Raw genomic sequence first — 25,252 nt, forward strand, 5'->3', positions numbered from 1 at the left:
TAAAATATTTTGAATCTGTAACAAGGAACTGCTTGTGTGGATGTAGACAGGTGGAGGCCTTCACTTTACACCCTATGTATCCTTTGAATTTTGAGCCATGCAAATGTCTTACTCCAAAAATGAATACAACTAATATAAAAGATTTTGCAGTAAAGTCAAACATAGCCTAACTGAGGCAACAGGAGTGGAGAGACATTTGTTCATTACAGAAGTGTTTAAAGCTGAGAGCTGTCCATCCGACAAGCATTTCAGATGTAATTTACTCGGGGAACCGTAGCCTTGGCTGCACCCAGTTTTGTGTTCTCACAAAGTTAGTCCTAAGCCACAGAGCAGCCTTACTTTGCCTTTAGGATGCTAAGAGGGTTGGGATAGGAGTCCCTGTACTCCTGCTTTTAAATCTTAGCTAGCTCCTCCCACGTTTTTCGTAAATGTTTTGTGTAACCAAGGGAATGTAATAGGTGAGATTTGGGGGGAAGAGAAAGGCTGGTCTCCTCCACCTCTTCTGGTCCCTATTTATAAATCTTGAATTCTCCCAGTTGATAGGTGGAGACCTGTGAAGTTTATATGGCTTTAAAGGTCTCAGGAAAGGGCAGAAATTTGTTACCTTTTTTTCTTTGTCCACCAGCATCCCACCTCCCCCATTTTTGTTTTTTTTTAACGTGTATTTTTGAGAGAGAAAGCATGAGGGGAGGGGGGGGGGTGTTCTGAAGCCAACTCTGCTGACAGCAGAAAGCCTCTTTTGGGCCTTGAACTCACAAACCTGAGATCATGACGTGAGCCGAAGAGCGGCACTTTACCAGCATCCCACCTCCCGGGAATGCGGCAAGGCCTATGCCCAACCAAGGCCAAGGTCCAAGCCTGAGGCTGAGGCGAGAGCAGCGTCCCCACGCCAGACTTTTCTACTGGCTCCCCTTCCCTGTCCTTTGCCCAGTCCCCCTTAATGTGTTTTAGTAGGGCCCATCCTTGACTTCACAAGTGGCTGCCCTTCGCGGAGGCCCCAGTCATCCTCTGGCAGGCCGCGGCAGGGATTCCTCATCTCTCAGTCTGTGTCTTCGTCTGGGACTGCGCCGCGTAGTTACTTTCACTCCAGCCTGGCCCGGCTCGCCACGCGGCAGGCAGCCTTGACCGTTAGGCAGGCTTCCAGTGCTCAGGAACAGCAACCAGGCCTGGGCGCGCCGCACACTCCAGGCTCTAGTACGGGCCCCTTGGGAATCCGCGGGGCGCGACGACCATCACCGCGCAGGCGTCAATCTTCCTTTCTTGACACTGCAATTCCCAGAAGGCCACGCAGCGTCCCCTGCGCGGCTAAAGCTCAGGAGCTTCAACCGCTCCGAAAGGGCGCGGGACTCTCGCCGCACTGCATTGTGGAATACATAGTCTGAGAAAACGTCTTCGGGCACAAAGTCCCCACCAAGCTCACGTGTTTACCTTGTGCACTGGCGGCCGGAGGGGCGGAGGCGGGGGGAGGGGGAGGGGAAGGGGGGGGACAATAAAGAGTAGCTACCAGATTTCGTCATAAAACCGCGACCAGACAGGCGGCGCCATCTTCGAACTTGGACTTCCGGAAGGACTTTGGTGAGGGTGAGTGTACCGCAGCGGGGTGTGCGGGGGCCCCAAGATTCCTCCTCCTCCTCCTTTTCCCATAGCACTAAGATAATGGGAACCAGCTCCCGGCTCCTCTCTTCCCTCTGCACAGCATCGCGATTTCCAGCCCCCGCGCTGCTGCAGAAACCATCACGCTCCCCACCTCCTTCCCTGTAGTGCAACCGGACATCCCTTATCCCTGCTAACCATGGCTCTTGCCTTCTTTCTCGACGCGGTGCGGGTAACACGGCATCCTGTGCTCTGGCCGCGTCGTTGGTAACATTGCATTCCTCGGACTCAGCAAACCTACAGTAGTCCTCGGCCTCAGAAAACTCAGGGCTCGCCCCCAGCCCAGGCTAGGGATGGAAGCTGCCTTCACGCCCATGACTGAGGAAGGGCAGACGGTCACCCCTAGAGTGGTAGCGGGTCATTCTCATTCGGCTGTGTCTCATCTTCCTCGATGAGGCTCTTTTAACCCCGGGGTTGTGCCCCGCGCGCTGCAACCCCATTGGCGCAGCCAAGGGCCAGTTATGTTTCCCTTCTAGTCCTTTTATCCCGCAGCAAGTTGGCTGACTGCTGGGGAAGGCAGAGGTGGCGGCTTCAACCCCACCCTGGTAACTCACTTTGTTAGAGAGGTGTAGTGTTTGGCGAAGCCTCTTCGCCCTAGTGGCATATCGTTACACACACTTCAGCCATTCCTGTGCCTTGGTTACTTTTTGCCATCCCTTCTTATCAAATGTATTGTTTTCTTAGTAGTTTTTAAAAATTGGCTTATTTTTAAAATTTAAGTGCTTTAGTCTCAATCTAAGCAAGAAAGATGAAACCATGGGTTTCATGGACTAGAGTTTTTTATACAAGTTAAAAACACAATCAAAATAAAACTCATTTTTGTATCATTAAAATAATCTTGCATACCACCAGCTGTGCCATAGGAACACTTTGGTATTAGACCAAACAGTGTGTTTAAAGTAATTCCATAGTTGAGGAACTGTGTTAACTAATCATTTTCCTTGATTAGGGAAATCCTGGCAGCCTTGAAGCAGCATTCCAAACAAGTTGAGGTGCAAATGTAAACTTTTATAAACTCTAGCAAAATTTATTAAACATCCCTTCCTTTACTTATGTCTAGGATTTGTATTATAAAATCATGAATGGAAATTAACCACCATACCCTGCTGCTGCCTTCTAGAGAAATGAATTCTTGAAGGGATTTTTGCACCTTGAGAAGGTGGTCATTCAATTAACAAAGTTTAATTATTGCACTTACCATGTACCAGGTTCTGGATTCAGTAGTGAATCAGGCAAGATCCTTATGAAACTTTCAGGGAAGATACATATGGAGTAAGTGAATACCCATACCTCTTATTATCATAAGAAAATACCACATGGACTAAAGAGCTACATTTAAGATTCAAAACTAGAAAAAGTATTAGAAGAACATAAAATAGGGTATGTTTATATCAGTGGGGTAGGAGATGCCTTTTTAAGACACAAACAAGTCGTAAAGGAAAAGTCATAAAGAAAAAAATTAACTCAGTAAATATAATTTCAGTTTAGCAAGAAACATTATAAACAAAGGTTTTTTTTTTAAATATTTTATGGGGCACCCAGGTGGCTCAGTTGGTTAAGCGTCCGACTTCGCCTCAGGTCATAATTTAAGGGTTCGTGGGTTTGAGCCCACGTCGGGCTCTGTGCTGGCAGCTCAGAGCCTGGAACCTGTTTTGGATTCTATGTCTCTCTGTCTCCAACCCGCCACCTCTCGTGCTCTGTCTCTCTCAAAAATAAATAAACATTTTAAGAATATATTTTATTTTTATTTTACTTATTTTAAGTAGGCTTCACATCCAGTGTGGGGCTTGAACTCACAACCCTGAGATCAAGATTTTCACGCTCCACCAACTGAGCCACCCAGGTGCCCCTAAACAAAGTTTTTTTTTAAAAAGTAGAGACACAGTATTTGCAACATAAATAATTTCACAGATCAATAAGGAAAAGATTGCTTTGTACTGTAGAAATATGGGCAAATTATAAGTACAGGCAATTCATAAAAAAATAGATGTCCAATATATAAAAAGAAGTTGCTAACCTCAATCATTATCAGGACAATGCAAATAAATACAATAGGGAAGAATTCTTTCATCCATCAGATTGGCAAGGGTGTGGCAAAATGGGTACTGATATATGGTTAGTGGGATTACAAATTGACTTTTGTTTTGGTGAGCTGTTTGCAGTATCTATTAAATTTTGAAATGTGTATATCCTTTAATCCAGTACAATAATTCCACTTCATATCATTATTCTGGAAAATAATTTCTCATTAACGAAGAGATCTGTACTTAGATATTTATTGCAGTATTGTCTGTAATAGTGTTGTGATTCAGTTGTGCATCAAATGGGGAATATCCGAATGAACTATAATTCTGTGGAACACTGGATAGTAACTAAGAAGAATGAGATACGTATTTGTGCACTGATGTGGAAATTCTTTAAGACATACATAGAAGTTCTTTTAACTGATACCTAATTTTTTTTAATTTTTTTTTTAATGTTTATTTATTTATTTTTTTTTTTTGAGACAGAGAGAGACAGAGCATGAACGGGGGAGGGTCAGAGAGAGGGAGACACAGAATCTGAAACAGGTTCCAGGCTCCGAGCTGTCAGCACAGAGCCCGACGCGGGGCTCGAACTCGCAGACCCCGAGATCATGACCTGAGCTGAAGTCGGCCGCTTAACCGACTGAGCTACCCAGGTGCCCCAACTGATACCTATTTAACTAGCTCCCTGTGTTAACTGACATTCCCCATTTCCTCTGTAAAGCATACAAACTGATGTTCATGGCACACTGCATACCTGAAGCGTATAGGCTTTTCTCCTATAGGCCTGGTCACTGTTCTCACTGGTGGAGTTGAATGCTTGCCAAGAGTCATTGTGATGGTCCTCAACATTTTTTATGTCAGTTAATTTGTCATTATATTTATATAATTGTGATATATGTTTAAATTTTAAAGATTTTGAGTAAGAAAGAATTACTGTTTCTATTAAAACTAAGTTGTAATGTGGCAGATAAACAGGTGCTTTATTTTTATTCTTTATATTCTACACATATTTACAAGTATTCTACTTCAACTAAAAGTATTATAAAGATAACTCAGAAAAGAAAGGAAACTAAGTTGATCCCTTGGGAAAGGCAAAAGAGGTACATTTGCAAAGAAACAAAGAAGCGTATGGGTGTGGGTGAGACAACTCTAAAAGACTGAGGAAATTTTGTAAAGATCTGAAACTTTATTGCACTTGAATTGCTTCTCAAGAAAAGATAATGTTTCAAGAAAGGAGTGATCAATAGCATAAGTGCTGCTAAGAGATCAAGTTAAAGGAAACAGAAGTGTCCACTGAATTAGTTGACAGCAGTTATTGGAGGCTTTAGCTTCAGTGATGAGTTGGAAGGCAAAATCTTAGTCAGAATGAAGCAGGGTAATTAAAACATCACGTGCAGAGAACTCTTTAAAAGTTTGTGAGAGGGAGGAGGAATATGGGTTAAAGGGTAGTTGTATGTGTGTTAAGATGAGAATTATTGACATTACTTTTTTTAATGTTTATTTTTGAGAGAGAGAGTGCACATGGGCAAGTGGGGTAGGGACAGAGAGAGAGGGAGACACAGAATCGGAAACAGGCTCCAGGCTCTGAGCTGTCAGCACAGAGCCCAATGTGGTGCTCAAGCTCACGAACTATGAGATCAGGACCTGAGCTGAAGTCAGACACTTAACTAACTGAGCCACCCAGGCATCCCAGTAATTACAGACATTTAAATGCAGTTGGGGAGGCACCTGGCTGTTTCAGTGGGGCATGCGACTCTTGTTTTCAGGGTTGTGAGTTTGAGCCCCATGTTGGGTGTAGAGATTACTTAAAAATAAAATCTTTATAGGGGCGCCTGGGTGGCGCAGTCGGTTAAGCGTCCGACTTCGGCCAGGTCACGATCTCGCGTTCTGTGAGTTCGAGCCCCGCGTCAGGCTCTGGGCTGATGGCTCGGAGCCTGGAGCCTGTTTCCGATTCTGTCTCCCTCTCTCTCTGCCCCTCCCCCGTTCATGCTCTGTCTCTCTCTGTCCCAAAAATAAATAAACGTTGAAAAAAAAAATAAAATAATAAAATCTTTATAAATAAATGAAGGAAGGAAGCAACCAATTGGACGATAGCCAATGAAAAGGAAAAGGATAAACAATTCCAGTGTCCCTAGGAGATAGGGTAATGGAACTAGAACACAGGTGGAAGGTTGGGTTTAGAAAGTAGATAAAGGGTTCAGATGGAGAGAGTAGGCTTCTTGACCAGACATTGAAGTATTTCCCACATCGTGACTTTCTGGGTTTTGTTTTGGGAATCAGAGGCAAAATACCTGCTGAGAACCAGGGCATCAGATATTGGGGGAGAGGTAATGTGGGGGCTGACTAGAGAGAACGTGTAAGTGGTAGCACTCGGCACCTTAGATGCACACATGGAAAAGAAGGATGGTTGGTTCATCCACGGCTTAAATTTTGCCAATTTTGCAGAGCAAAAAGAAAGGAACTTCACAATATCAATAAGAATCTGATTCAAATAAAGGAATCTAAGCTAGATAGGATGTGGCCAACACAGGGAGAAATTGGAGAGATCAATAGATAGTGACTTGATATGGTTGGAGAATAGATATAGATTGTAGTTGAGCAGTCTGGCTATAAAGATGGGAGGTTGTGATCAGATAGTGGGATGTCTTTGTGATTTTGGAGGTTAAAAGGTTTTGTGTGATGACAGGGCCCATTGTGAGACAGCAAGTGAGTAGCAATGGTTTAGCTGAATGTTCTGAGCTTCAAGAACAGTTTTTACAAGACAGGGAGAACTCTTCGTCTAGAAGTGGCATTGGAGACGAATTGACAAGACGCTGATCCCACTTTCTACTATGGGGTAAGTGGGACATGAGAGAAGGAAAAACCTCCACTGAGAGCCTGGAAAGCTAGAAATTTCACTTCCTGGAATTTTTTTCCATCCAAGATTTTGAATATGATTTAGGTCTTGCCAATTAAGTGTGCTCTTGAAGAACTCAAATTTGAACTTCAGTTTAGAGAGGAGAGAGCCAGGCCAGGAGGCAATACATATTATTGGTTCAGATTGTGGCAGTGGTATGATTCTGGATCTGGGAGCCAGAGAAGGGTCTTTCCTGTTCAGTTAGGTCACTTTCTGATCATTGCAGAGGCAATTCATGGAGCCATCAGCTGTGGCAGGAGCTTTGTGATTTGTGGGTGCCTCCTCGTAATCTGAAGGGCTTTGTGAAGACGCAAAGTGCTGGCCCCATCCCAGAGTTTCTGATTCAATAGGTCTGGGATAGGACTGGAAATCTGCACTCTAACAAATTTCCAAGTGATGTTGATGCTGCCTGGACCACCACAATTTAGGAACCACTGGTGTGAACCATGTAATACCCTATAATAAATTCCTTTTAGCTGAACTGGCTAGAGAGGATTCTGTTCTGTGCAGCTGAAGCAGGACCGATAGAGAGGTCAAATAATCATTTTATTCATGTCTTCCTGTCCTTATCTACTTGATCTGTCAATGGTTGAAAGAAGTAGTTCTTGTATTTCCTGAAGATTTTGCTTTATTTTGATGCTGTCATTTGACGTCTAACAGTTCATGACATTTATCTTTTATATAATTTGAAGTTTTATGACAAAGTATTCCCTCTTTGTCTCATTTAATACTTTCCCCCTGAACTCAACTCTGCTATTACCAAAACTCCTATTTTCTTTGTGCTTACATTTGCCCTATATATTTTAATGTATCTTTTGACTTACAGCTCTTTTGAGTTCCTTTGTATTAGACATCTTTTTTTGTTAAGTTTATTTATTTATTTTGAGAGAGAGAAAGAGAGAGCAAGTGGGGGAGGGACAGAGAGAAAGGAGAGAGAGAGAATCCCAAGCAGTCTTCGCACTGTCCGCGTAGACCCCAGTGCGGGTCTGGAACTCACAAACTGCAAGAACATGACCTGAGCTGAAATCAAGAGTTGAATGCTTAACTGACTGAGCCACTGAGGTGGCCCTGTGTTAGACACTCCTTCAAAGCATATAGTTTGACTTTTTAAAATCAATCCAAATCTTTATTCTTTTTTTTTTTTTTTTAAATGAATGGATTGATTTTTGGTCATTGTTATATGTATCTTTATCTTCTTTGTAGGTTTTTTTTTCTTTTCTTTTTTGTGTTTCTTTTATTTTCAATCTCTTATTGTACAGCCTTTAAAACAATTTTTTTTCTGGTTTCTGTGGTCTGCTGGGTATTTTGGAAGCAACAGAGTATACTGCCTTTAGTTCTGTTAAATATCTAAATGGTATTAATAGCCCTTTACTTCTCCAGTTACCGATCTTACAAGCAAAAGCAGGATACTTCTTTGTCTTGGTCTACTACAGTCAGAAAATTCTTATTTTTACATTGCAGGGCCTTTCAAAATTTTAAATTAGAGTCTGTTTTATAGTGGTAGTTACCGCAGTTGTTTAAACTCAATGTGTCACTGGGTTAAATGCTTACTGCATTCTTTATACCACAGCTTCTCCATTAGAAAGTTGTTGTGTTGCCTGGGTAGCTCAGTTGGTTAAGCATTTGACTCTTGATTTCAGCTCAGGTCATGATCTCACGGTTGGTGAAATTGAGCCCTGCCTCTAAGCATGGAGCCTGCTTGCGATTCTCTGTCCCTCTCTGCCGTTCTCCCCCACTTGTGTTCTCTCTCTCAAATAAACAAACTTAAATAAAAATTTAAAAACCTTAGAAAGTTCTTCGTATTGATTTGTCTTTCATTGGCTGAAGTAGGTCTTCAAGTTGATTTTTTAAAAACTATAATTCCTAGGGGCGCCTGGGTGGCACAGTCGGTTAAGCGGCCGACTTCAGCCGGGTCACGATCTCGCAGTCCGTGAGTTCGAGCCCCGCGTCGGACTCTGGGCTGATGGCTCAGAGCCTGGAGCCTGTTTCCGATTCTGTGTCTCCCTCTCTCTCTGCCCCTCCCCCATTCATGCTGTGTCTCTCTCTGTCCCAAAAATAAATAAACGTTGAAAAAAAAATTTTTTAAATAAATAAATAAATAAATAAATAAATAAATAAAAACTATAATTCCTAGAGACCTGCATATTGAGAATACCATCCTGTTGCCTTTATGTGAATGATGTCTCAGTTAAGTAAAGAATTCTCTTGACCCTCTTTGTGTTTATCTTCTGGCATCAAATGTTTCCGAGAACTCTGAGGCTGACCTGATGTTTACTTTTCTCTTTGTGGGAGAAATTTAGTATCTTCACTCAAGTATTTCTTGGTCTTGATGATTCTTTGTTGACTTTTACTTGCCTTTTACACCTTAAGCTCTTCTGATTGATAGACCAGGGTCTTCATTTATTTCAGGAAAGTATTCTATTTTTTATTTCAGGAAATTTTCTTCTGTTAAGTGGTTTTTTTTCCTTTTGTTTTCTTTCTTTCTTTTTTTAATACTTCTGTTTGCCTTTCCTTCTCTCTTGTTTAGGAACATCAGTTATTCATGTGTTGACTCCCTCCATCCTCTTTTTCATCTATATCATCTCACTAGTCACTTTTATCTCTTTATAGCAGTACAGTTTTCAACATTTTGCTTCTCCCCTGGTTTTCATTTCATTTCATGATGATCTTATCCATTTTACTCAGTTTCTTTCCTTATGACTGCTCAGTCTCCACCTCCCCATTGTCTTCTTTTATCTCTTCTTGGATTCCATAGTATCTTTTTTTTTTTTTTTTAAGTGTTATACAGACATTTTTTGTTGCAAATTTTATTCTGTTTTCTGGAGGCTTTCTTCGAAAGGGTTACTTTCCATCTTTTTTCATTTGTTTGTGTCCTTTTGATTCTTTCTGTAGTATCTATGCATAGATTTCATGTGGATCCTTTTTATTACTAATTTTGAATGGAGTAGTTCTCTCAGGGCTTGCTATTTAGTAAAGAACAGGGTAGATGGATTCTCATTGACCTCTATTTACGTTGGCGATATAACACTATGTCTTTAGCACAGTGTTCCTTAGCACCTGAGTTAGAGGATTGGCTATTTCTAATATGTTTAGACTGTAGCTTCTTTAAGAGAGACAATTGGGAAGTTTAATTTGTATATTTCCTATGGTCTTTGTATTAACACACTTTTCAGCTGAGGCCAATGAATTATTTATTCTTAAGGCATGTATAGACCTATGGGGGGGTTCCTCCTGGGATTTGAGGTATTTCTCCCTTTTTGTCATAAAAAGGTATGTTATTCTAACCAAAACCTGGGCCCTTGCAGAGTTCTGTGTTGCTCAGCTTTTTGGTTTGGTGGTCAATGCTTTGTTTATCTCTGTCAGTTTACTTTGGTCCATGGTTACACAATTGATTTTCTGAGTTTGAAAAAAATGAAGATTTGTGACAATTATTTAGTTCATTCTTTTTTTTTTTTAAGATTTTATTCTTAAGTAATCTCTACACCCAACATAGGGCTCGAACTCACAACCCCTGAGAGCAAGAGTCACATGCTCTTACCTACTGAGCCAGCCAGGAGCACCTTTAGCCCATTCTTCAATGTGGGAAAGGTCTCTTAATATAGTAGGATGTTCCTTAATTGTCTCATAGCCACCCGCCTCCCCTATTCAGGTGAAAGATTGATGGCAGGCCACTAGATAACTTACTTATAAAATAAATTTGTTCCTTAACTAGTATTCACAAACATGGATTAGCTCTGGGCATCCTCCTTCAATGCGGTCTAAATTTTATGTATCTGGCAACTATTCTTTATAGTCTGTTTTAGGAAGTTGTGGCCCTTCCCTGGATTCATAACAGGTGATTTCTTTCTTTCTTTCTTTCTTTCTTTCTTTCTTTCTTTTTTTAATTTTTTGATGGGAAAGGGGTGATTTATTTCATTGGGCTTTAGGGAAAGGAGTTGGATAATTGTTCATTCACTGCATTATCCTTACAAGAAAATGTAAGAGCTTTAAGTTGGCTAAGCAATATAGTGCCTGGCACATAGTAAGCATTTAATAAATAAATGGTAACTTTCTTATTATCCGTTCATTGCCAGCTCCACTAGTGTGTAGGTTCCATGAGAGCAGGGCCCTTAGCTGTCTTGCTTATTGTCATACTCCCAATTCCTAGAATAGTGCCTAACACAGAAGATGTTTAGTAATTATTGTTAAATAGTTCCCCCGGGGAAGTGGGAGGCGGTGGGTGGGATGGGAAGAGAAAAGACAGGAAAGTAGAAAAATCTGAGCCAGTGCAAATAGCTTTTGCCTTCTCCTCACATGTATGTCTCTGTGCAGGGACAGCCATTTTAGGGGGTGCTGATGGATACCTGCGGGGTCGGCTGTGTTGCCCTGGGGGAGGCCGGCCCCGTGAGGAACATGACTGTGGTAGACTCTCCTGGACAAGAGGTGCTAAACCAGTTTGATGTCACGGCCTCTTCAGAAATAACCAGTGCTGAGGCTTCCATAGAGATGTCTTTACCTCCACCTTTGCCTGGATTTGAGGATTCTCTTGATGAGAGCAGGCTCCCTCCAGAACAAGAAAGCTTCTCCAGACTTGAACAGCAAGGTATGTACCTTGTCCTTTAATCTTTTAATCTCCCCATGTTTAGCTTCAGATGACAGAGAGCAGGGTGAGCTCACAGGATCTTACCAACCTGGGTATGGTATAATCTCTACCAAAGAGATTTGAGCTCTGGTCCCGTCTCACAGACCCATATTCTTCTCTACAGATCTTTCTTCAGAGATGTCAAAGGTCTCAAAACCTAGGGCCTCAAAGCCTGGCCGGAAGAGAGGTGGTAGGACACGGAAAGGCCCCAAAAGGCCCCAACAACCTAATCCTCCGTCAGCCCCTCTGGTTCCTGGTCTCTTAGATCAATCCAGCCCTCTATCTGCCCCCATGCCTAAGAAACGAGGTCGAAGGTCCAAGGCAGAGCTGCTACTGCTGAAGTTGTCCAAAGACCTAGATCAGCCAGAGTCTCCACCTCCAAAGAGGCCCCCTGAGGACTTTGAGACCCCTCCTGGGGAACGACCCCGCCGAAGGGCTGCCCAAGTGTAAGGATTGTGGGGCGCAGCTCGGTGGAGGGGGGGTTGGGGTGAAGGGAATCAGGGTGGGACAGATGTTGGAGAGCTGAGAGGCTGTGGTGAGGCGTCAGGTAAGCAGGGGTAACGTCTGGGTTCTGGGGACTTGAGCCATCTTCTAGCTCTTACCGCAGCAACTTCTACCTGTTGCTAAGTTTGTCTGTCTAGGAGGTTGCTTTTTGTGCCTTGTATCCTGTCACCTTTTTCAGTTTCCTCCAGGTCTTCGTTGCAATTTTACCGCCCAGTATATATCAGTCTCTCTGTGTCCTTCCATTCTTCCCTTGGCTCTTACTGATCTCTGTGGTAGAGTGAAAGTGCTTTTGGACTTAGAGTTGGCAGATCTGGGTTCACATTCCACAAACATGATCTGAGTCTTATCTTGGCCAGGTCCGTAACTTCCCCGGATCTCTGGTTCTTTATCAAAGGGGAAGGGAAAATTAATAGCTGCTTTGCAGGGGTCCTTGGGAGGATCCAGTGAGATAAGAATCAGCTAAGTATCTGGAAAAGGGGCTCTCAGTTAAGTGTCTGTGAGTATGGCTCTGACTCTGCCCTGTGCCACAGGGCACTTCTGTACCTTCAGGAACTGGCTGAAGAGCTCTCAACAACCCTGCCTGCTCCAGTGCCCCGTCCTGAGAGCCCCAAAGTGAGCAGCCCTGCCCAACCAAATAAAAGCCAGCCACAGGCAGCCTGTCAAGGTGGAGAAGAAGAGAATAACACTGCACGGGATGAAGACTTTGTTCTGCAGGTTGAGGCTGAAGATGGAAATGAAAGCGAGGCTCCAAGCGAGATCTCATCTGACCCCGAGCCTGCGGTGCCTCGGAGCACCCCACGAGGATCCACTTCCGGGGTAACTGAATGAATAAGAAAGTGGGGAAATAGGATTATTAGGGGGTCTGCAGGGTGCCTAGTAACTGATGGCCAAAGTAGGTAAAGGAAGAAAGGGACACCCTCAAAAACAGTTGGGGCGCGGGGGGGCTGCAGGTGTAAGTACATGAGATTATTCATTCAGATACTGAGCATCTACTCTGCACTAGGAAACACATGTGACTGCAACAGCATTCTGCCTAAGTCCACAGTGTGATAGGTGCTTCACCGGGACTGAACACAGTGCTTTGGGCGTGTAGAGGAAGGTAGTGAACTACTCAGGCTTCCCAGAGAAGTGATGGTTGGGCTAGGTCTTGAGAGGTGAGTGGCAGTTTGCCAGAGGGATTGTTTTTCCCAGAAATTCCCGGGACAGGACACTAGAGCAGGCAGGGCTATTGAGAGCTCTCAGCAAGTTCCCAAGGGTGCAGAAGTGCCCAGCGGGACCTCAGAGGGTCTAGGGGAGAGCGGTGGGATCAAACTCGGGAGGATGGCCGGACGACCACTGGAGGGAGCCAACACAGGTGTTTGTACGTTTGTTGAATTGTGGTAAAATATACCACATAAAATTTGCCATTTAAAAATGTACGATTGAGTGGTGTTAGCGTGTCCTTGGTGTTGTGCAGCCATCACCACCACCCATTTCCCAAACGTTTTCATCATCACACACAGAAACTCTATACAACAAAGGTTTTTAAGTAGAAATACAATTAGTTAGGACAATAGGTCAGTCAGCAGTGGACAATTAGAAGACAGCTTCAGGTATCCAGGTAGTAATAGGGAGCGCCTGAATCAAGCCATGAAGCAAGTGAAGGTGGGGGACGGATGCAAGAGACGTTTGAGACAGTTAACAGCATTTGGCAGTCACAGGAAAGGAAGGAGTAGGAGTTTCTCTTAGATGGTGCTTTCTTGTGCTGGACTTCAGGACAGAGGAGCAGTGGGGGTGGGGGAGGGGGGTGGGTGAGCAGTGAGGCGATAAGCTCACTTCCTTTTCTTTTGAAATTTATTTTTAAGTTTTCAAAATTTATTTTGAGAGAGAGAGAGAGAGAGAGAGAGAGAGAGAGAAAGAGCGAGCATGAGTTGGGGGAGGGGCAATGAGAGAGGAGAGAGACAGAATCCTAAGCAGGCTCCACACTGCCAGCACAGAGCCCAACATGGGGCTTGAACCCATGAACTGTGAGATCATGACCGGAGCCAAAACCAAAAGTCAGATGCCCAACCAACTGAACCACCCAGGTATCCCTTAATTTTAAAATTTTATTTAAATCCAAGTTAGTTAACATATAGTATAATAATGATTTCAGGATTGGAATTGTGATTCATATTTACATATAACCCCCCATGATGAACTCACTTTCTGACATGTTGAATTGGCCTGTGGGCCATGGGCCATCCTACTAGAGATGTCTGGTAGCCAGTCATGTATGTGGGATCAGTGCCTGCCTTGTCTCAAGTGCAACATTTAAGGGAGTCCCAAACCCTCAGTAATCAAGAAAAATATTTTGATGCAACATTTTAAAAAATAAAAATTGAGGGGTGCCTGGGTGGCTCAGTCGGTTAAGCGTCCGACTTCAGCTCAGGTCATGATCTCACAGTCTGTGAGTTCAAGCCCCGCGTCGGGCTCTGTGCTGATAGCTCAGAGCCTGGAGCCTGCTTCGGATTCTGTGTTTCCCTCTCTCTCTTCCCCTCCCCTGCTCATGCTCTGTCTCTCTCTGTCTCAAAAATAAATAAGAACATTAAAAAAAATTTTTTTTAATAAAAAAAATAAAAATAAAAATTGATGCAACAGATTTATGATGAACAAAAATATCAAGGTTTTAAATAAAGACAGGAACTGTATTACTGATTTTTCCTTTTGCTTTAGGCTCTGTAATATGGCTTGGGATCACTATAAAAGTCTAGAATTTGTAGAGAAGCTGAAACTGAGTAAAGCTTACATTTTCTAAGATATAAACTTGATAATCAGGCATAATGATGGAAGTCAAAGCTATGGGCATGGGGTGAGATTACCTGGAGTATGTGTATGGAGGGTTGAGGAGAAGACAGAGGGACTCGGGGAAATACCATCATCAACTAAACCTGTCAGAGGAGGGAGAGCCTACAGAGGAATATTAGAGAGGCAGGAAGGAACAAGGAGACACTATCCCATAGGGCAGGAGTTTGAGGAAGCAACTGTGAGTCCTCTGAACCAAATTCCATGGAGACGCTGAGGAGAGTGAACAGAAAATACGTAACAGGTTCCAGGAACCTGGGTGGCTCAGTTGGTTGAGTGTCCCAATTCTTGATTTCAGCTCCAGTCACGATCTCACGGTTTGGGGGGTTGGGCTCCACACTGATAGCACAGAGCCTGCTTGGGATTTTCTCTCTCTCCCTCTCTCTCTGCCCCTCCCTCGTGTATACTGGTGCATGCTGTCTCTCCCCCCCACCCCCCCACTCTCTCAAAATAAATAAACTTCAAAAAAATAAATAAGAAAATACATAACAGGTTTTGCAGAAGGTGAAGTCCTAGTAATGGTGGAAACATCAATCTTTTAAGACACTGACAGGTCAGAGGCTAGAGAGGAGGTAGTACCAAGAAAAGTAAAAGCTGGGAAAGCTGTCTTCCGGGGACTTTCTCCAGTCTGTAAAGTTCTCTCACTTATGGTTTTTTTTTCCATTTGATCCTCAGAAACAGAAGCCACACTGCCGGGGAATGGCTCCCAATGGCTTACCAAATCACATCATGGCTCCAGTTTGGAAGTGCCTCCATCTCACCAAGGACCTGTGAGGCTTGAGGAGGGGGCTGGGGATGCGGGGGTGGTGTTGGCGTGCAGAGGACCTTCTAGAAGTGGGGCCATGGGAAAGAGGGAAGGCATTCACAGGGCAGGACACTGAAGACATTCATAACTAAAAGGTACCGCTCTAAAGGCAAGAGCTCCAGAGCCGTGCTGTCCGACATAAGCCACTAGCTATGTGTGTGGCCATTTAAATGTAATTTCAAATTAATTAAAATGAAATTAAAAGTCCAGTTTCACAGCTGCACTAGCCACATTTCAATAGCCACTTACAGCTAGCGGCTAATGTATCCATTGGACAGCACACATCATAGATCCCTCCCATCACTGCTCACAGGTTACTGGACAGAGCTGCCCAAGAATTTCTCTCCTCCTTCACTAACGCTGCTTCTGTCCCTCCAGCCGAGAACAGAAGCACTCGTACTGGGAGTTTGCAGAGTGGATTCCGTTAGCCTGGAAGTGGCACTTGTTGTCTGAACTGTAAGTTAGACATTCTGAAGCCGAGGAGGGGGTGACACTCCTGGGATCAGAAGAGGGACAGGGAATCCTGGGGTGGGTGAAAAGTCTTCCACATTCATGCTCTTTCCTTTGCCTGCCCCCAGTGAGGCGGCGCCCTACCTGCCCCAGCAGGAGAAGTCTCCACTGTTCTCTGTACAGCGTGAAGGACTTCCTGAAGATGGCACACTCTACCGAATAAACAGGTGAAGATTGCATCTCTTTCTGGTTCTAGGAGATAGAAACAGGACAAATGAATGTTGAAAGGGATGACATATTGGCCCTCTTCTTCCCCTGATGCTGTTCCAGTTGGTCCCAGGGTGGGCGGCCTTGCTAGACCTGGTCAACCCAGGTAGTTTGCAGTGTTCATCACTGCTGGCCAGACTGAGGGCAGCTACGGAGATGGAAGGTCAAACCCGTTTACAAGGTCACATCTACTCAGATAGACCTGGGCACACTGGCCCTGGAGAGCCCTGTGGTAAACCAGGATGCACAGCCTGTCATCTTTGAAGGTGAACTAGAGCTAGACAGGCTTTGGAAGGAAAGGAGGAAGATACAGATGGTGGCTAAGGACTATGTCACCTGTAGAATGTTCTTGATATTCTGGCCCTTGCTTAAGCTAGTTCATACCAGCTCCAGGTGGAGCTCCCATTCTGTCCTCATTACCTTTTTTTTTTTTTTTTAAAGGCTTAATTTTTTGGCGCAGTTTTAGGTTCAAAATTGAGAGGAAGGTGCAGAGATCTCCCATATACTCCCCTGCCCCCATACATGCACAGCTGCCCCATTATCAACATCCCCCACCAGAGGGTACATTTGTTACGATGAATGAGCCTACATTGACACATCATCACTCAAAGTCCATAGTGTACGTCAGGATTCACTCTTGGTGTTGTACATTCTTTGGGTTTGGACAAATGTATAATGATATGTCTCTGTCATGATGGGATCATACAGAGTAGTTTTGCTGCCCTAAAAATCCTATGTGTTCTAGCTACTCATCCTCCCCTCTAATCCCTGGCTATCACTGATCTTTTGACTGTATAGTTTTGCCTTTTCCAAAATGCTACATAGTTGGGTTCATACAGCGTGTAGCCTTTTTCAGGTGGGTTTCACTTAAACATGCATTTAAGGTTCCTCCGTGCCTTTTCATTGTTTGATAGCTCATTTATTTTTAGTGTCATATAATATTCCATTGTTTGGATGCTTATCCACTCACCTAATGAAGTCCTTATTACCTTTTATTAATTCCTTTCTTCATCCCATCTTTGACTTTTCTCTAGATTTAGCTCGATCACAGCACACCCAGAGCGCTGGGATGTGTCCTTCTTCACAGGGGGACCCCTCTGGGCTCTGGATTGGTGCCCAGTGCCAGAGGGGGCATCAGCTTCGCAGTATGTGGCCCTTTTCTCCAGCCCTGACATGAATGAGACACACGCACTGAGCCAGCTTCATTCGGGTCCCGGGCTGCTCCAACTCTGGGGCCTCGGGACCTTGCAGCAAGAAAGCTGGTGAGGTGGGGCTGGAACGCTGCTGTGGGAGGGTGGTTGAGGAGGAGAGAAGGATGGGGCTGGGCAGGGGCGCTGGGGCGCTTGGATTGGGTTGAGATGGGGCAGAGCACAGGCTCTGGCAGCCCTAGGCCCCTTCTCCCTACCCATTCTCCCCATATGCTTTCTCTCCTCAGTCCTGGCAACAGGGCCCACTTTGTCTATGGGATTGCTTGTGACCATGGCTGCATCTGGGACCTCAAGTTCTGCCCCAGTGGAGCATGGGAACTTCCAGGCACCCCGCGGAAGGTACCTCCCTGTTGTGGGATGCTTTAGGACTCAGAGTCAGAACAGAGAGGCCCTGTGAGTTCTCAGAGGGGACAGAGAGCAGTGGATGGAGTTTTCCCGGCAACCCCATATCATTTCCAGGGGCCAAAACCTCAAAAGTTTTCTGAGAGGCTCTGAAGGCAGCAAGCCTCAGCACAGATGTGGTCTCCCCCTCTAGGCTCCTCTTCTGCCCCGATTGGGCCTCTTGGCTCTTGCCTGCTCAGATGGGAAGGTGCTGCTGTTCAGTCTGCCCCATCCGGAGGCCCTGCTGGCTCAACAGCCCCCAGGTGAGTAGTGCAGCAGGTGAGGGGGTGGTGCTGCTCCAGCAGGGTCTGTCCATCTCCCCTGAAGCCCCTCCTGGCCCAGCCTCTAGGACCAAGCCTTACTCGGCATCCTACCCACTCTGACTTCACACCTTTTGTTCTCCACCTGTCTCTTTAGCAGTCTGCAAAAGGGGTACTCTCTCCTGCAGTCTTCTCACTGGGTTCTTTGAGCATACCCCCTTTCTCCCCCTTGCCTGCTGTGTGCCCTCAGGCCCTCCCCTCCTGCTGCCACAGCTTATGTGCTGAGCGTGATCTCCCCTGATCTCCTCTGCCACACTCTTCTCCTTCCCTCAGTCCCGTACTCACCTCTCCTTTCTTCACATAAACGCTTGCCTCTCCATGTACACATAAACACCCTCTCTTCATTGGGAAGAGAGGGAGAGAATATAGAGCTGAAGATGAGCAAGAAGAGGAAGGGGTTAGGGAAAGACATCTCCTATTTGTCAAACTTGATTTTCAACTGTCCCGAGTATTTAAAGAAGAGGGCACCCAGTTTTGAGCCCCGAGAAATGCCATACTTGGTGGCTTGGTGGAGGAGTGGGCTGAGGAGGGAATAGGCAGTGAGGAAGTGAAGACAGATGCGTAGACGATTCTTTCAAGTAGGTTGGCCGTGAAGAGGAACACGATGAGGGTGGTGGCTGGAGGTGAATAAGGGGTAAAGGAAAGGTTTTGTTTGTGTGTTTGTTTTATTGAGTTAGGAGACTATAGTGCATGTTTACGTATGCATATGAGAACGATCCATTAGGGAGAGAAAGCAGATCGCTCAGGAGAAACGAAAGATAACCAGATGAGCAAAGTTCTGGAAAAGGTGAGAGAGTGGGGAGAGAGCAGAGTGGAGCAATTAGTCATTCTGATAGGAGGAAGGACACGCTCACTATAAGGGGGTGGGGGAAGGGGATGGGGCCAGGTAGAGGTAGATTCATCAATGTGCTGGTGGAGAAATGAGCGTAAGGGAAGGTCATTGTCAGATTAGGGGTGCTGATGTAAGAGCAAGGCAGATCAGGACTTCAGTCCTCTGTTCTCAGAGCATTGCTCTTCTTCCCTCACAGATGCAGTGAAGCCTGCCATCTATAAGGTGAGTGAGGAATCTGCTACCTTAGCCAAGGCTCCATCTTCTCGAGCCTCCCTTACTGATTCCACAGTGAGTCTCCTTCTGCCACTGAAAAACCCCCATCCTGCTGATTAAACACTGATTTGAGCCTTTGTGACAAATGGTAGGTATTCCTAACCCTAGGCCCGGCTCTTCTGTCTCTGCAGGTACAATGTGTGGCGACCCTTCAGGTGGGGTCTATGCAAGCTTCGGACCCCTCTGAGTGTGGTCAGTGCCTTAGCCTGGCCTGGATGCCCACCCGGCCCCACCACCACCTGGCTGCTGGCTACTATAATGGTAACAAAACAAAACAAAACAAAACATAAGGGGATGTTGCTATTTAAAGTTTATATATGCTTGTTGTTTTTTGGTTGTTTCTTTTTTGGTTCAGTGTTGGGCAGTATGTTCAAGCAGTGTAAAAAAAATACAAAGAAGGAAGAAGAAAGTCACTAGAAATCTTCTTTTCAAAAAACCATAATTAAGAGTCGGTGAAGATCATTTCATGGAGTTCTGTATGCATATATAAAGATAAAAAGATCAGATGGCGAGAGAAAGAATTCTATGACTGTGGAATCATTCTATGTATTTTAAAAATATTTTTTAATGTTTTTTATATTTGAGAGACAAAGAGAGCACAAGTGGCAGAGGGGCAGAGAGAGGGAGACAGGATCTGAAGTGGACTCCATGCTGACAGCAGAGATCCCAGTGTGGGTCTTGAGCTCATGAACCATGAGATAATGACCTGAGCTGAAGTCGGACGCTTAACCGACTGAGCCACCCAGGCGCCCCCTATATAAGCTGTTTTAAAGATTTTGTTTTTAAGTAATCTCCACACCCAGAGTGGGGCTCGGACTCACAACCCTGAGAGCAAGAGTCACACACTTTACCCCCTGAGCCAGCCAGGCGCCCCTCTATAAGCTATTTTAAATGAAAATGTATGAAATTTAATTACACTTTAATTTTATAAAAGAAAAAGACTGGAAACTGAAAGATGGGCTAAGCTTCCCATAAATGTTCCTTCACCACAGAGACATCCATTCCTTAGGATCCTCTTGAGGTTAAAAAGAGGGGGAAAGAATGATAAAGAGCAGTCCAGTAGTTGGAGTTATCAGGTGACAATTTCATGGTCAGACCTCATCAGTAGCCTCAGCCTGCAGAGGTCAGGAAATTAGCACACTCACGCTTCTTCCTGGCCCTCTCGGCCTTCTCAGTGTTTCTTTTGGTACTGTGATTTTTCATCATTTGCATGCTGTCATTGTTGATGCTGTTTTGCTGTCTTGATTCCCAGTTATTTAACCTTAATTCTGTATTGAAATGATCATGTGTGTCCACCGTCCGTTCACCTCAGGCTGCCATTGTTGCCAAATTACTGATACGGCTCGGCTGGAGTTCACTGCCAATGAGCTTTTTCTTTTTTTTTTTAATTTTTTTTTTAACATTTATTTATTTTTGAGACAGGGAGAGACAGCATGAACAGGGGAGGGGCAGAGAGAGAGGGAGACACAGAATCTGAAACAGGCTCCAGGCTCTGAGCTGTCAGCACAGAGCCCGACGCGGGGCTCGAACTCACGGACCGTGAGATCATGACCTGAGCCGAAGCCAGACGCTTAACTGAGCCACCCAGGTGCCCCTGCCAATGAGCTTTTTCAAAAAAGGTTCAGAGGTGCTACGTTTCCCGAGTTTTTAGCTACAAATATTTTCCCCAGCTTTTGTTGATTAAATTCTTACTGTTCCTTAATTTCTTTTCTTTTTATCAGAGTTCTACTTTTGATTACCTCCTCCTCCGCCAGCCCGGTCGGGGGCAGCTTTTTGGGTCAGCAGAGTTGGTTTCTATTTATTCGTTTGTTTTCTGTTTCTCCACATCTTGTTGCTTTTGGCTCCTTGCCTATTCTCTTTGTCTTAGAGCAGAGTTGGCAGACATTTCTCTAAAGGTCCAGGTAGTGAATATTTTATGTCTTGTGGGCTGTTTGACCATTGTTGGAACTGCTCAACTCTGCCATTGAAAACTGAAGGCAGCCATACATGAGGTAAACGAATGGGTGTGACCGTGTTCCAGTCAGACTTTATTTACCAAAGCAGGCAGCAGGCTGTATTTGGCCCAAGGGCTATAGTTCGTCAACCCTTGTCCTAGAGGGTTTATGCCTTTTAAAAAGCCCTTTGCTTTTATTTAGTAGGGAGTCCAGGCTACTGGGTGTATTCAGTCCAGCTTTCAACTGCAAGTGCCACACTAAGCTATTATTTTTTTGTTGATGAGAGTTGGAGCTAAAATATCATGGAGGGAATGTTGCCTAGATCATCGTGATCCACATATCCTTTCATAAGGGGGTCACATCTGAGGGTAAAAGGCAAAGGTCCTAGGAACCCAGAGGAAAACATTAGAGCAAAGAAGGGAGAACTTGCCTTTATTACCTACACATTCTATCCCTACCTCAGGCATGGTGGTTTTCTGGAACCTTCCCACTAGTTCACCCCTGCAGCGGATACGGCTCTCTGACGGCTCCTTGAAACTCTACCCTTTCCAGTGTTTCCTAGCCCATGACCAGGCTGTGCGTGCCCTTCAGTGGTGCAAAGCTAACAGGTACGGGACAGGAGAGCTGTGGCGTGGGAGGTGAAGCCTGGTCAGGCTGGCGCTCCCAGCCTTGCTCAGATTTGATCTGCTCCCTTTTCTCCCCTCTTTCCACAGTCATTTCCTCGTCTCTGCGGGAAGTGACCGCAAAATCAAATTCTGGGACCTTCGACGACCTTATGAACCCATAAACTCTATCAAGCGCTTCTTGAGTACAGAGCTGGCCTGGCTGCTCCCCTACAATGGTGTCACTGTGGCTCAGGACAACTGCTATGCCTCGTACGGCAGGATACACATAGGGGCTCTGGGACAGGCCCTAAGGGTTGGGGTGCAAAGTATGCCAGGTTGTTGTGGGGAGAGGGGAGTTCAGAGTTGGGCACTGAAGGGAACACCGAGGTAGTCTGCATTCTGGAAGGAACTGGGGAAGGGAAATGAATCCAATCTTGGAAAAAGGAAAGTGTTTTTTTCTTCCTCTTACAGTTATGGACTCTGTGGAATTCATTATATTGATGCTGGTTACCTTGGTTTCAAGGCCTATTTCACTGCTCCTCGAAAAGGCACTGTCTGGGTGAGCCCCTGTCTTCATTACACAGGAAAACGATTACTTTACTCACCTGCTGGTGGTCAGGAAGAGGCAGTAGTTTTGGATAGAAAAAGAGAGATGTATGGTAACTGTATCATCAGGGATAAGGGTTATGCATAAGCTCATTTGTATGTATGTGTGTGCCCACCTCAGACTGTGTGCAGTTGTTACCAGTTCACAGAACTGAAACAATGAGTGAATGAATGAATGAAAGACATCTGTCTCTTCTTATTAGAGTCTTTCAGGATCCGACTGGCTTGGGACAATAGCCGCGGGAGATATATCCGGGGAGCTCATTGCAGCTATATTGCCAGATATGGCACTGAACCCAATAAATGTCAAGCGACCTGTAGAGCGAAGATTCGTACGTATATGAATATTTAATGGCAGCACCATCTGTTGGGTCCTAATCCACGTGATCTCCTAAATTAGAACTATAAATTAACAATAGGGTACAAATTTGTATGAGGTCTCCCAGACCTGAAATTGTCTCTGGAAGTCTTTTTTAAATTTTTTTTTTTTTTTTCAACGTTTATTTACTTTTGGGACAGAGAGAGACAGAGCATGAACGGGGGAGGGGCAGAGAGAGAGGGAGACACAGAATCGGAAACAGGCTCCAGGCTCCGAGCCATCAGCCCAGAGCCTGACGCGGGGCTCGAACTCACGGACCGCGAGATCGTGACCTGGCTGAAGTCGGATGCTTAACCGACTGCGCCACCCAGGCGCCCCTGGAAGTCTTTTTTAATGTTTATTTTTGAGAGAGGTGGGGGGGAAGGGGAGGGAGAGACACAGAATCTGAAGCAGACTCCAGTCTCTGAGCTGTCAGCACAGAGCCTGATGCGGGGCTCGAGCTCACAAGCCGTGAGATCATGACCTGAGCCGAAGTCAGATGCTTAACCGACTCAGCCACCCAGGTGCCTGGTCCCTGGAAATCTCAGCACAAAGTTGTACATAATCTTCTCTACCTTAGTGCATCTGAGCATATGTTCAAACATACTACCTTCTTCCATCTTTTAAGTCTCTCCTACCCAAAATCAATTTTCTCTTTTACTTTTATTCCGTCTTCAGTATTATGGAACCTAATGTCAGGGTCTCCTTTCTAGCCTATATATAAAGCAGATCTGATGCCATATCAGGACAGCCCTGAAGGTCGAGACCGTTCTGCTTCATCGGAGGCCCCCAACCCTCCCAAGGCTCGAACTTATGCTGAGACTGTCAGCCATCACTACTTGCTCTTTCAAGACACAGATTTGGTAAATTGAGGCCAAGAGAATGGGTGTGGCATTTCAAAAAGTAGAAAATGTTAGTCCTGGTATAGTAGGGCTTTCTAAGGAGTTGTAGCCCAAAGATGCAAGACTAAGAAGCCCCTGGCTTTCTCTCTCTTGTTGTACTCCCCTCCCCAGGGTTCCTTCCACGATCTGCTCCACAGAGAGCCAATGCTGCGCATGCAGGAAGGAGAGGGGCATTCGCAGCTCTGCCTGGACAGGCTGCAGCTGGAGGCTATCCACAAGGTAAAAGCCTGGTCTCATCTTCTCCACCTTTCTTCACTCTCGTTTCGTCCCAACTCTGGACATAGGATCAATGAAATGGGCAATGAACACATAACAGAGACAGCTGAGAAGGGAAAACAGCTCTGGCGACCTCGTTCTGCAAAGCATGATAGACATTCCTCATTTCTACCTCTCACCCCATCGTGGTCTTATCCTTTCAGATTGTGGCCCTTTTTTTTCCCTCCTGTTACAGCTACAACTCACCCTAAAGCACCAACTGTGAGCATCTCTCTTTTGTTTTCTGTTCTCTGCACAGGTCCGCTTCAGCCCAAACCTGGATTCCTATGGATGGCTGGTATCTGGGGGACAGTCAGGGCTGGTTCGGATCCATTTTGTCCGTGGACTCACCTCACCACTGGGCCACCGTATGCAGCTTGAAAGCCGAGCCCACTTCACTGCTATGTTCCAGCCGTCCTCCCCTATTAAAGGGCCCGGCTTCCCTCCAACTAGCCATCGCCTTCTGCCCAGTCCCTAGTCGTGGTCCACACAGGACCTCTGGAATGACATCTGCCAGGAACAAATGGCCCCCAACCACAGGGCCATAGGAACTGGGGTCTTCCTGGATAGTGACGCTGCCAGACCTGGACCTTTAGACCTGCCTTGCCAGGACTCCTTAGATACCTCTCCTTCCACAGACTCTGTCATCACAGGCCCCTGCGGGCAGGGGGGCTCTCCCTCCACAAACTCTCAAGGCTCCTCCACCTAAAACTATGGCTCATGAGAAACACTCAGGCCTGACCTAGGCTTGGGAGTCAAATTGCTCATATTGAGCATATTGTGAAGTGGGTAAAGCTGAGTAAAGGTACTGGGTGTTTTTGAGACCACACGTGAGTGGGTGTTTGGAGAACTGGAAAGGGTATCTGTATGAAGGCTCCTGTCTGACTATATTCCAGGATCCAGTATTACTGCCTTCTCAACTTCCTCTTCAAAGTAACCAACACACAGGCCCATGAGGGGTGACAGTAATTTATTGGATTGAAGCGGCTTATAGTACTTCTTTAACTGAGGAACACCACAAACGCCCCACCAGTAGAACAGTGGCTCAGATCTTACTTGCTCCTGCTTATGAAATATTCCCAATCACTGGTCGTCTGACCTTACTCAAACACTCCTAGGCAGTCATGTTTTAAAAAAAAAATCTTCCTTTATATCAAGTCAAAGAGTATACTTCTATACATTTCACCATGATTATTAGGAAATCTAGTCATTCTTTCCTGTGATTGCCCTTTTAAATATTTAAAAATAGCTATCATGTGTTTCCCAAGTCTTTTCTTCTCTAGATTAAATATCTTCAGTTACTTTAACCATTCTTTACACGTCATCATTTTTGGTCCTTCATGATCCTGGCACATCGTTGAGTTGTTAAACACGTCTAGCTGCTTTTATTTCAACTCTCCAGATAGGAGGTGTTTAGAACCCAAATACAGTAATGTGTTGTTGTATCTCCTCTTGTTAGAGTCCTCTTGTGGGATGCTGCAGACTCCTAGGGACTGCAGTACTGCCTCCTAAGCAGAGACAGACCCCAGCAA

The 25,252-nt window shown here is 45.2% G+C and overlaps 1 protein-coding gene across 1 annotated transcript; it reads left to right on the top strand.

Annotated features, from left to right (window-relative positions):
• Positions 1 to 1,492: 1,492 nt before the first annotated feature.
• GTF3C2 (general transcription factor IIIC subunit 2) lies at positions 1,493 to 25,027 on the top strand. The gene is made up of 19 exons (XM_047852107.1): positions 1,493 to 1,581; positions 10,888 to 11,158; positions 11,322 to 11,643; positions 12,232 to 12,517; positions 15,200 to 15,294; positions 15,708 to 15,785; positions 15,908 to 16,006; positions 17,081 to 17,308; positions 17,482 to 17,593; positions 17,790 to 17,898; positions 18,984 to 19,009; positions 19,192 to 19,321; positions 21,458 to 21,602; positions 21,708 to 21,869; positions 22,071 to 22,158; positions 22,409 to 22,537; positions 23,277 to 23,426; positions 23,577 to 23,684; positions 23,980 to 25,027. The coding sequence occupies exons 2-19, from the start codon at positions 10,912 to 10,914 to the stop codon at positions 24,196 to 24,198; spliced, it is 2,733 nt and encodes a 910-aa protein (XP_047708063.1). The 5' UTR covers positions 1,493 to 1,581; positions 10,888 to 10,911; the 3' UTR covers positions 24,199 to 25,027.
• Positions 25,028 to 25,252: the final 225 nt, after the last annotated feature.

The sequence above is a fragment of the Prionailurus viverrinus genome, chromosome A3 (assembly GCF_022837055.1).
Source record: "Prionailurus viverrinus isolate Anna chromosome A3, UM_Priviv_1.0, whole genome shotgun sequence".
Classification (NCBI taxonomy): Eukaryota; Metazoa; Chordata; class Mammalia; order Carnivora; family Felidae; genus Prionailurus; species Prionailurus viverrinus.